A 12857-nucleotide genomic window follows, 5' to 3' on the forward strand; every position below is an offset into this window, starting at 1 on the left:
TCTGACCTCTGACCTAAGCTTCAGGGTTATTTTCAGCTGTTTCTTGACAGGGAATCCAACAGCTGCTGTTTAATACCACCGACAACTTGTAACACACACTGAGTTTCTAGCAATAGGATTAATCTGCCGATCCTGGGCTCTGATTTAAGCTGTCTATAATTTTCCTGCACAAGGCATGGGGGAAAAGTAAAAACCGAATCTGAAGTACAATGTTATCCTTTTTTAAAAAAGTGTAGCGAAATATACAGTCTTAACCTTTAATCCAAAAAACCCAAAACATTTTCCTGCTGCAATTAAAAGTAACAGCAAAGTATATTACTTCCTAGTAGTTGTGGCAACTGGACTTGAAAATACTGTTCAGTGGAGTAGATGGTCTTAAAGAAATTCTGACTTGGTAGATATCTATTGATAACTGCTCATTGAAATAGTTTTTAAAATGTCCCTAAGAAATCTGAGACTGAGAAAATGTGACCATTTCATATAAATTTCATTTGACAAAAGGCAGTAAGTTTTAGGAAAACAGATTAATCCAAAAAGATATTTCAAACAATTTTGTGGCTTAATCCCAAAACAAATACCAGAACTTATTTTTAAAGTACATTTTTGGGAGTTTTCTTTGCATGGAGGAGACTTCAAAAATTTTGAAAAGATTGATACCCAGGTTAATGACTGGCTGGTTTCAAAGCCCACCAAAACTGTATAGATTCAGTGGCTAAAGTAATTTGGGTTGTGAGGATGTAATTCTTTTTCCATTTGCTATCAAACATCAGCTGATAGTCAGAGAGCTAGAAGCTGCCCTCTGCATTTAAGATAATGGCCAAAATAACAGGCGTTCAGTGTTACCATACTAGGGGTGTGGCTGTTCTCTCCCGTTCTTTCCTCTCTCTCTCATGATAAACTCAATGGGGTTGTCTATTTTTAACCTCCTGTTCTTTCCTTTTGGCAGAGTAATCAGTGCGAGGGGAGCTCTTACCCTGAATGAATCCAAGTAACCCCGGTGGTTGCCTTCTGAAATGACCAGCAGACACACAACTGTACGGAGGCTACCCAAAGCGTAAACTCTGGTTCTAATGTACCATGTCCAGCCAAGGAAGCCCTGGTGAGGAGTTTTCTACGACAACAGTCAGTTCAGTAGCTGTGCAGGCTGGGGACTCCAAAATCGTTATAGCCATCATAAAGGTAAGCTGACAACTTCCTTTTTTCTGTGTCGCTGTGGGCTTCTTGCTGTGTGCTGATAATCCTAAAGAACATTCCACACAATCGGCAGTACACGGCATATAGAAAATAACCCAGCAGCTACATCTTATTGCTTTCTTAAATTGCAACTAAGAGAAAAACCTCTAAGTTTCAGCCAGTTGCTAGAGTTTCTCTTTCGGTTAGCCAGAAAACATCTATAAGCAACTTGATTTTTCTAAAAAGCAACAACAAACTTTGCCATATACTTTCAGTTTGGTTTTTAAAGACAAAGCATTTGTGATTAAAATTTCGTGATTGCCAGGCTGGAGTCCAGTGGACCTGGGAAATGTCTGTGATTTTTGAGAGTGGTTGTGATGAAGGAGGGAAGAGGAGGGTCCCCGCAGATAAGGGGTGGCATTGTTTTGGCATGATGAGTGCAGGGAACACCTAATAAGAGACTGTGACACGTGCCCTCTGCAGCTTTGGTTCTGACATGGTAAAGACACTAGTAAATCCTTGTCACATGGTTGGGGGAATAAAGACCCTACCGGGGAAAGTGCTGAGGACATGTGTCAAACTTGCCCTTAACAGCAGGAAGTTGAAGCCACTTGGGGCTTAAAGGTTTTTTTTTTTTTCCATTTTATTTTATTTTATTTTGTCATGTGCTCACAGCATCTCTCTCTCCTCTCCCTGGCAGGTCACAGAGATAAATTAAAAATAAAATCTACAAGGAAAATAATTTATAAAAGCAATTCCCTTAAAGGTTTTTGCATGTTTTATGTCAAACAGTTTGCTCATTTGCAAAGGTGACCACACATCTTTAGGTTGAAGAAGGCATCCATGATTTTATTTCCTATGAATATGTCCTGTAAAAATCCCTGAAGCCTTATGCTTGGATTTAGACAACTCACCACCTCAGGAATTCAGTGTTTAATGAAGGGAATTTAGCAAACAAGCTGGTGCTCACCACAGCCTGTTACTTTCAGAGCCCCACCAAGCTTAATTGAATGACTTTTCTAGCCTTTTGTAAGAAGCATAGACAACAGGCCTGTTTACTTTCACTTAATTGCTGCGAACTTTATGTTAATGTGAAAATTATTAACAGGAAAGCAGCACTTGACATTGAGCAAAATGATTCACTCTAGAAGCACTGAATGCAAAGTGTGCCTACCCAGGCCGATTCCCCAGGGCTCTTAAGACTTGGTCTACATAAACAGAACCTCTGCTGTGTCCCTTGACCTCTATTCTTTTCAAGGGCAATGAGTGGACATGGAAAGAAGCCTGAAGCAAAAGTAGCAAAATTGATAATTTGTGTTTGATTCTGTGATGCTTTGAGTAACTGCAAATTTCAGCAGAGAGGGAAAAGAGGAAAAATTAGTTTTTAAAAAAAGTTAAATTTTCTTTCCCTTAAATATGAAACATTTCTTAGAGTAGGATGAGGAAGAATGCATACAGAGTAAATGATGAATCAGAGGTAAGTTGACAGTAAGAAAATAAAACCTCTAAAATTGTACTGGAAACTCTTATTTTAACTGAACTGTGTGTCTAAGAATGTTCCCTCCGTCCTCCCTCCCCAGCTCCCTTAGTTCACTGCCATCCCATATGGAATAAACCCCAAGCTTTTCAAAGTAGGAAGTCCATCTGAAGGGAGTAGAAGTGCCTGTGTCTGCTCTATACGGACTTCTCATTTCTAAACAGTCTCAGGGCACTAATGATCTAGAATAGACATGTGGTTTCTCATTTCTCTTCAGCAATTCACTTAGCCACGTGCACATGCCTCATAGCGGTTCCTCTTGCTTCATCGGTTGTTTCTTCTTAGAAAAGCAATTCCTTAGGAAATGCAATGATGAATTATATCTTGGAGCAATGAAAGGGTCCTAAGTGTGGAAAACAAGCTGGCTGCATTCAAATAGCAGTTGTCACACATCTAATTTCACTGACACTTTTATACATACTTTATTGAATATTCAACAACAAAATTTGGAAAATATTGTTTTAACTTTGGAATAAGCGAAAAATCAGTTGCTTCATCTGCTGTTTATTCTTTCTGGTTGGATCAGCAAGGTCAGTGTAAAGACACTAATCAGCCTACATTACATTTATGAAACCTTTTCCCTTTGGTGAAGTTTGCACCCTACTTGCTCAGATCACTATTTTTATAGAGTTCAGTTTTGTGAGTGAGAGAATGTAGAAGTGTGTGAATTATTCTATAATTTTGTACTCTTCAATAATACATAATCTACTGTATATATTCCTCATTTGGGAATTTTGAATTTATATCCAGTATGCTAAGAGAAAGGAATTTATCCTAAGCATAAAAAAAGAGAAGGAAAGACAGGGCATGGATTTATGTTAGACCTGTTCTATTTCAATTTATGTAAGGCCTATCTATCTCTGTGGAAAGAATAAAGTATTCACAGTGTAACTGGAAACTTAAAAAAAAAAAGAAAAAAAAGGAGAAGGGTGAAAGGAAAGGAACAAGAGGAACTAAAAGTACATTTTATTTCATTTTTATTTTTAGTGTGGCAAGTGGGTACAACTTCAATTGGCTGAATCACAGCCCAATCTTCTGGAAATTGGAAGCAATCAAGATGAAACCAAAAAACTTCTTCATGATCATGAACTTCTTTTGGCCAAGCTTAAGGTAAGATATTAAGATATGAAGCGGATACAAAATTAAAAAGAAATAAAAAGCTGTTTCTTACACTTCCTCTTGATTCCCCTGATGCCACTGGCCTATGTCCAGGTTAACATAGTGCCAGATAGGTAATGGAAAAACACTATAGTTATTTATGAGCAAACACCAACATTGGAGAGAATTAACAAGATTGTTTCAACTTTCCCTAATGTGATAGAAAATATGGAGTGATAATATTTTCACTGTGGAGAAATAAGTACCTTCTTTTTCCTGGCTGCCTCAGTGGAAAAAAAAAATTCCTTCATTTTTCCATTTCATGCAACATACTGTCAAGCCACAACAACAGGTCCAAACTTCCTATTGTTAATGAGACCTGCTGGCAAAAATAATATAGAGGCTTTTTCCCTCTCGAACTATTGAAAATATCTGATTTTATATTTAATATTAAGAGTTCTTGAAACCAAAGAATGGTTTTAATAAATAGAGTTATTATTACCTATATGTTGTGATTATTTAGTTAAGAATCTAGAAACAGTGTTGGTTTGAGATTGCCAGATAAGGTATCTAGTCAGAGACAAGAATGTCGTTTGTGGGGCCCTGTGCAAAGTGAGAATGTGGGACTCCCTGTTCAAAAAGCAGGAAAAAGCTTTTTCTTGGCCTGTCATGGTGTTTTTTTAATCTGCTATGTAATGTCTGGCTCCTTCAGCCATGGGGATATATGTGGGGTGAGTGCACCCCTCACAGGCACTGGGCCTCAGTCCCAGCTCAGTGCAGAGGGTGTGGGCCTAACCCCAACCCTTCCTGAGCTGTGCCCTGACCCCTGCCAGGGCAGATGACAGAGGTCACTGAGCAGGGGCGGGAGAGCAGACAGGATAGCAAAGAGATTCTCTCCCCGGAGGGCAGGACCACATGCGAGATGAAGCTCCCATCCCCCAGCACTTCCTCTGTTGTCCCATTGGACTTCACTTATAAAACACACAGTCAAAGATAAAATTGTTAAGAATTTCAAGACAGTGACAGGTAAGACGTTAAACTACAAGTGGTGTCTCCGTCTGAGAACGGAGCCCTGTGCAGCAGCCAGCTCTGTGAGTAATAACCCTCTTAAGCAAATGAATGTCATCACTAAGATCAAAGAGGTTTGATTCAGAAGGCTGCAATGACTAGATGTTCTGTGTCTTCAGTACTTTAATATTACTGGCTTCTTTGAACATCTAGGCTGGAATTTCCACTTGCTTCCTAGATTTAGAGGCAGATCTGTTCTGCTTCTGACATATACCAACAGCAGTAGTAAAAGTAAAAGGGTAAATCAGACTGAGAAGTTGAAGAAAGAATTAGTACTGAAGCAGGGGGCTATTAGAATCCAGAATTTATTCTCCTGTGTAGACAGCTCCTTGCGCTGGGCTCTGGGCTGTCTTTCAAGGAAGAAATCCCTGGCGACCAGAAAGTCCTTGGTATATCTTAAAAAACACACGATGATGTGAACAGTCATTGAACCAGGAATCAAAAGACCTATGTTATAGCACTAATTGTGCTGCTAACTAGTGTTGTTTGGCCAACAATTCAAGGTTTTGCTGCTACACAAAAAGCTTAATATTATGAATTGTGGAAACCCAACACTTCCTTGCAATTCTTGCCCATCCACAGAGGTTTACTTTCTCAAGGTCTCCTGTGTCCCCAGCCCCTTCATGTGTACCTGCCGACTGTTTCTAAAGTTAACCTGTATTTGAAGCTACATCCCTTCCCCAGGTTCCGCTAGCAATTCATGCCCAGCCAGCACTTTCAGGTACACTGATGAACTGTGAGTGGTGGGGAAGCTCACAGCAGTCTGGGTCTCTCAGGCTACCTCTTTCCCCCGCCCCAATCCTATTCCTGTCCAGGCCCACAACTCCAGGGAGAATTCTTTTGTAAGCAGAGCAGTTCATCTCTCCTTAACGACTATGCTCAAATTTGCATACCTACATCCATTCAGGAGCTCAGCTGGAAAATTGTTTTCCATCAACAGGATCCATCTTTAGAAGGTGCTTGTGATTCTCAATTTTAAAGTCTTGTCCTTTAATGCCAGTCTTCTGGCTATGGACTAGCCTTCTGGACTTCACGCTTTTATCTGTAAAAATGATTGGGAGAGGATGAATCAAAGGTTCATATCTATTGCGGATCTTACCATAACAAGCAGTGGAATAGCGGGACCATTCTGCCTCTCTGTACGTGGATCTAAGAACATGAGGTCTCAAGTAAAAAGGCCTTTTGGCTTCACGCAGGCCTCTAACCATGACCTCTTAATGTCTATCTCCCATACTCTCTCCCACCCCACCTTACCCAACAAACCAGCCACTTACCCCCAAGAAATTTTAAGTAGTAGCATCGTTTTGGTTAAAAAAAATCAAGGAGTCTGAAGTCTGTTTCAGATTTGCTGACAAAATACTTTTTTAAATAAGAAAAATGTGATTTCCATATTGCAAATAGATAGAGTACTAATTTAATCAATGTACTAGTTATTATGCTGTTAGGGTAGGTACAGTCTTAACCTGTAGCAGAAAATTGTTGTACCAAGTCATTTTTAATATGAGCTTTTTGAATGATAGGAACATTAGTAGTTCAATAAGCCAATAATATTTCATATTTAATGTTCATTCCAGTCCTTTTCCTATGCACAGGGCCCTGGGATTTGTTCTAATTATAAAGAAGAATGTACTCTTAGGAGTGTCGGGAGGGTGTAGGAGTTCTGTGCTGAGTCCACTCTGCTTTGGGCAAAGCAGATAGACTCTCTTGTCTCAGGTTCTTTATTTGAAAAATTATGATAATAACAGATACCCTTAAACACCTAAAAAGGAAATCTGGGGGAGACATGCAATGATTTATAGAAGTGCTTGCTGTTGATAATTAATATATCAGAGAAATTTGGATGTTTAATTTGATAGAAAAGCTATTTTCCGCCTTCCATTGAAAAATATCTCAGACCATAATAATTTAGACTAAAGGGAAAAATTCTGGAAACACAGAATTTTTATGAGTGTTTCTAATGTTGGTAATATCTTATACCCCAGAGATCTGATTTTCCTTTCAGCAGGGTACTTAACCATTCCTGTGGAGTGTCCAGAGAAAAAATATTTCCCTATTTTCAGTGGGGAAAACATAGTCATGTGGAAAAAGCATTCATTCCCTAAAGGCATCTAGATTCCCAAACCAGACTCATTATTTTTAATGAGAAAGAAGAAGTTCAGGAGAGGGGAGAGGAAGATGTAAGCAGGTAACAAAGATCTGTCTGTGGCCACTGTCAACACTATCCTCAGATGGTCAAAGAGGAAAAGAGGGGTTGGAAATGCCTTACGAATGTTGCTGAGAACGTTCTATCCCTCAGTATTATCCATCTTGCAAGTAACTACATTGCTATTGTGCAAAGGAGTTACAACTGTAAGAACCAAGAAAACCTCTGGACCCTAGCTCCTGTATTTGTATTTAATATATGATATTAGCATTCAGTGAAGAATGACCTTTTAAAGTATAAAAAGCTGAAAAATTTCACCTCTGACTTGACTCATAAATCTATCAACTCCCTGATTCTGACTAAATCTCTGACCCAGTGAATGTTTATTTTTGTCCTGTTTCTCTTTACTTAGTTAAAAATGAATAGTCAAAATGTATTAGTAGTAAAGTTTAAAGTCTTACTAAAACTTATTCCTTAAATAAGGAATAATGTGATTTTCTGCTGTAAGCTGGAATATTTAGTGTGAATACATTATTTTAAAAAATTATTATTGTAAAAAAATATATACTTTTTTTTTTTTTTTTGCGGTACACGGGCCTCTCACTGTTGTGGCCTCTCCCGTTGCGGAGCACAGGCTCCGGACGCGCAGGCTCAGTGGCCATGGCTCACGGGCCCAGCTGCTCCGCGGCATGTGGGATCTTCCCGGACTGGGGCACGAACCCGTGTCCCCTGCATTGGCAGGTGAACTCTCAACCACTGAGCCACCAGGGAAGCCCAAACTTGTTATTTTCTCTGTGTGTGTATGTGTGTGTGTTTAATTATAGCCATCCTATTAGGTGTGAAGTGATATCTTGTGATGGTTTTGATTTGTATTTCTTTAATGACTAATGACGTTAAACATCTTTTCATGTGCTTACTGGACGATTGTATATCTTCTTCGGACAAATGTCTTTTACCCATTTTTTAATTGGGTTGCTTGTTTTTTGTTACTGAGTTGTAGGAGTTCTTTGCATATTCTGAATATTAATTCCTTGTCAGATATAGGATTTGCAAATATTTTCTCCCATTCTGTAGATTATCTTTTCACTTTCTTGATGATGGTCTTAATAATATATTTTAATAAAGTAAGTCTGTGTGACTTGAATTATATATATTTACATATTAGAGAAAATTTTATAGCATGTGTGTTGTGAATGTGATGGAACGCTTTAGAACAGTATTGGAAGAGGACTAACCTATTTTACATTATCTATGTCATAGCAGTGTTTTACTCTAAATGTTTACTTCATATAGGAGATTCGTTTTCTCTCCTTCGTGTTTTCCTATAGACCCACAAGTTAGGGAATTCTACTCTCTCAGAAATGTTGTGGACGATGCTTTCACCCATGTCTTCTCTTCCCTTCTCTTCCTTTAGGAGTGAGGGGGCGGGGGGTGTTACCCAGTTGGTGAGACTAGGGGAAGAAGTGGCCACCATGGGGAAGCCAGCCTCAAAGGCTCTCTCTGCAGACTCTGACTACCTGTGGGCTGCAGGTTCTCTAGTCTCTCTGCTTCTGCATGATTTGGCCAGATGTCCCTATGTGGAAGAGGAAGGCCACAATCCAACCTACACAGAGCAGCCAAATATGTGTCTATACCTCAGACCCAGTTGTCTCCATAGGCAGGTCACAAGGACTAGATTTTTAAAGAAAAAAGTAGGAAGTCAAATCAAACCCCCCCTCCAGTCCAGCTTTACCAGTAATAAGAGCAGATATTTTGATCCATATCTGACCTTGATGTCTGTTTCTCAGTTGATTTGGAATCTTGAGGAGAGAGAGGTGAAATTAATTGGCACCTTCCAAATTCCAACACTTAATTGATCTTTGGTTCAAAGGGATCTGTGTCTTAGTGTTCTATACATGTAAAGTACCTGGCATATTTTCACTGATCATTTTGACAAAGGTCACTGAAACAATGTAGGAACAATGCAGGGTTCCTGGGGGAGTGGGAACTAGTGGGTGGTATAATTTCTCTTTTAGGCTTTTGAGAATAGAGAACTTTTATATTTAAAAAACAAAAATAGTATTCTCACAACTATGAAACAGCAAAACTTCCCAGTGATTTTCCCTGGCTGACTTAACACTTTCCTAGTGTACAGGGTATTTCTTTTCCCAGATGTTCAGTTCCAGTGAACAGTCTGGAGCTGTGGAGTGAAATAAAATTTGAATAGCATTCTCTGTATTTGGAAAGTGTCATGGGCAATCTTATAAAATATTGTTTTTATAAGATAGGTTGGTTTAAGAGGCTAGAGAGTCCATGAAATAGGCTTCTCAGACATGGATTTAAGGCACATTAAGATTGCAGATATCACAAATAATTTGTTACTAGTTTGGGCTAAGCCGCAGTTCAGAGGATGTCCATACTTAATGAAGTGTTGATATGAGTTGATTTACTAGAGGAGAAGGAGTTCTATAAGGAGAAAATTTTGTTGGCACAGAGCCTGAAGAGTACAAAATTTGGAAAGGATGCTCTCTATCTTATCCCTGTCTTGGTTTAGCAGTCAAGGTTGGGCTCCTTGGCTGAAGCTGAAGGGCCTGTGGGAAACATGAAGCACTTATCGTATTGCTTTGTGGCTGGGACACCAAGTGACACAGAGTCCACAAGAAGAGAAGCATCTTCCACACTTCTGCAAGGAACAGAGCAGGGCTTGGTTATAGCAGATACTGACAACTTTTTTGACAACTCTAGAAGGACCCAATATACAAGAAGATTACGGTAGATTAAAAATGGCCATAAAGTCTTTGGCACTCTTCCCAATGAGAAGTGGGGTCTATGTTCATTCCCTTAAAACTGATCAGACTCTGGGACTGCTTTGAGCAAAAGAATACAGCATAGATGATGTGGTGCCAGTTTCCAGTCCAGTCTCAAGAGACTGGCTGCTTTCTCTTCCTGTAATTTCAAATAGTTGCTCCTGGAACCTAACCAACTGAGTACGTCAAGGAGCACTATGGAGAGGCCCATGTGGAGAAGAACTGAGGGTCCCAGCAACAGCTCTGGCTGAGATCCTGGCCAACAGCCAACCAATTTGCCAGCCCTGTGAGCGAGCCATTTGAGCCATCTTGAAAGTTGATTCTCCAGACCTGGTTGGGCTTCCAACCTGACCTATGCTGAACAGAGACAAGTCTTACCCACTGAGCCCTGCCTGAGAATCATAAGCACAATAAATAATTGTTATTTTAGGTCTTTAGAGTGTGCAGTGGTTTGTCACACAGCAGTAGATAACTGGAACAGAGGGCAAGAGCAATGGTGGCATCCTCTAGGGATTTTGAAGGCAACGCTCATGAATGAAAAGAGACAGGCAGAAGAAAGCAAGAGTTTTCATGCAGAGAGAGTTGAGAAGCAGAACTAAGATTCTTTAAAATGAAAGATGGTATGATGAATAAGTAAATAAATAAGAAGAACATTTTGAAGTTTGTGAATGATCTACTTTTGGAAAAATGATTCTGAAAAGCAGATGCAAAGACATCTATTATAATGTTAGTCTCTTTGACTTGAATTTTAATATACTTTCTTGATCAGGAGGAAAAAGTTTGTAGTTATAATTCAGCACACAGGGGTGTGCACAGAATATTATGGGTATATTGTGGAAGGAATGACTAATTCTGCCAGGAAAACTAGGGGAAGCTTGACAGAGAAAGTGATTTATGAGCTGTCCTGGAGGTGAATATGAGTTTTCCAGACACCACTGACCAATTTAAAGGACAAACGATGAACTGGAAGGAAAATATTTGCAATTTATATGACAGTCAAAGGGTTATACTCCTTCATGTTGATAAGAAAGACAAAGAAGCCAAAAATAAATAAATAAAAAATAGACTATTCACAGAAGAGAGGCAGATTGCCAATAAACATGTGAAAAGAAACTCAATGTCAATAATGGCCTGAGAAATGAAACTAAATAATGATAAAAAGATAAATTTTTAATTGCCTATACACCATTAAAAGTTTAAAATATTGATAACATTCAGTGATGGTGAGAATGTGAGGAAAGGGGCGTTCTACTATACTGTTGGTGAGAATTTGGATTAACACAATCATTTTGGAAACTAGCAAGCATTAAAATGTAAAATGCTCATTCACATCCTGAGACTCAGCAACCTCACCTCTGGGAATTCATCCTTGGAAATGAAAGCACTAGTAAGGATATAGATATGAAGATGCTTTGCTATGATATTAAGCATCTTTTCACATGTTTTTGGTAGAATAACCTAACTGGAAACAAAACAATGTCCAACAATAGGGGAATAAATTTATAAGCTGATTATTTATGCTACTTTTATACTGTGGAAGAGTATGCTGAGCCCTAGGACTATTGCTGTGACATAGATGAACCTGTGAGTGTTTAAACCAGTGTTGGTTGGGCTTTATGTTATTTGTCACCAACATATTCCTATTTGAAAACTTGGTCAAAAGTCAGGATCACAACTAACATTTTTGAGATCATAGGCCTGTAGTTTCCAAGCTGTTAATTATTTTAAAATACTCCTTTAAAATATAAATCTACAAGCAAAAATTTTTAATGGAAAGTAGAACCCATAGTCCTTATTAGTTATGAAAAGAGGGTCTTGGTCCAAGATTTGGACTGACAAGGCAGAACTCTGACAGTTCAAGAAATATAAGTGAGGGGTAGTAGAGGTAAGATTGTAGCTGGTAGCATAGGACCCACTCACCCCCACTCCCAATCTTCAATATACTGAGTTATATTAAATGTCAGGGTAAAAATATACCTTTTTCATTCTATACAGAAGGCAACAGATACTTCTGCTCCAGAAAAGCCATAAGTAAGTATTGTACTTAACCAAGAATGAAGGGATTTTGTTTTGTTTATTTGTTTTAAGTCTAGTACAACTCCTACCTGATTAGCCTTAGCCAGAATGCATCTTTTCTAAATTCTAGACTTATCTTAGATATACTATAAGTATAAATGTGTAAAACTCAAGATGTTTTCAAATAACATGGCTATATCATTCTCATGACAAGTTCATCTAGCTATTAGTCCTCAGGAGAATACATCAAACTTCTGATTCTGTGGTTAGCTCTGATCTTCAAATTACCTGTATCCTCTATCTCCCACCTAACACATATTTGAAGTTCAGGGACTTGAGTGAGATTAGAATTTTTGTCTTTTTTTTTTTAATGTCTTAAAGTTGGATACTAGTTCCAGTTCCAGGAAAGATGGAATAAATAGCCTCTACCCTGTCTCCATTAAATGCAGCTATAAACCTTGGCAGTATGTTTGTGTGCTGAGGATGCTGAAAAGGAGGGATTAGCATGTAGATTAGGGAAAGAGACCAGAATTCCAAAGGCCACCAAGCCAGCAGTATTGTTTTTTCTCTCTTCAATATTACCCAGCTTGGATTCAAAAGCAAGTTGACACTCCGAAGTATGCATCAGATATGGACAGAAAAAGTTCCAGAAAAGTCTTCTCTTTCAGATCTGAGCACTAGAAAGACGACTTCTGTGAGTCAGACAGAAAGGGAGGAAATACTGTGCTTTTGCCTTTGCTTTGTGCTTTTCTATTCTCTCTTCCCCAGCCCAGGCAATCCCCCAGCAATGGTGAAGATGGAGGCAACAGGCAGGTGCCTGAATCTCTGAGGTAGGGGGTCCTCTCTGACCAGAGGACCTGTGGTCCCTGAGCTTGTTGTAAATTCACATGGCGTTTTCCTCCCTCTGTTCTCCCCACTGCTTGGTCCGGCAGACACAGTGGTGGGAAGGAAACCAAAGCCCCAGGTTTCAGGCCAGAGGACCAGTAAGGGGGCTTCTATGGTACAAATTTCAGGCACTGGGTCAAGCCAGTGAAAT

General features: G+C 39.2%; 1 protein-coding gene across 5 annotated transcripts in view; it reads left to right on the plus strand.

Annotated features, from left to right (window-relative positions):
* The first annotated feature begins 951 nt into the window (after positions 1-951).
* CCDC141 (coiled-coil domain containing 141) overlaps positions 952-12857 on the plus strand; it is a 206594-nt gene continuing 194688 nt past the window's right edge. For all 5 annotated transcript variants that reach the window (XM_060152538.1, XM_060152535.1, XM_060152536.1 and 2 more), the window contains exons 1-2: positions 952-1179; positions 3698-3820. In XM_060152538.1, the coding sequence (XP_060008521.1) occupies positions 1078-1179; positions 3698-3820 (225 nt within the window). In that variant the 5' untranslated portion in view covers positions 952-1077. The remainder of the gene's footprint in view (positions 1180-3697; positions 3821-12857) is intronic.

This window comes from Lagenorhynchus albirostris, chromosome 6 (assembly GCF_949774975.1).
Source record: "Lagenorhynchus albirostris chromosome 6, mLagAlb1.1, whole genome shotgun sequence".
In the NCBI taxonomy this organism is placed as follows: Eukaryota; Metazoa; Chordata; class Mammalia; order Artiodactyla; family Delphinidae; genus Lagenorhynchus; species Lagenorhynchus albirostris.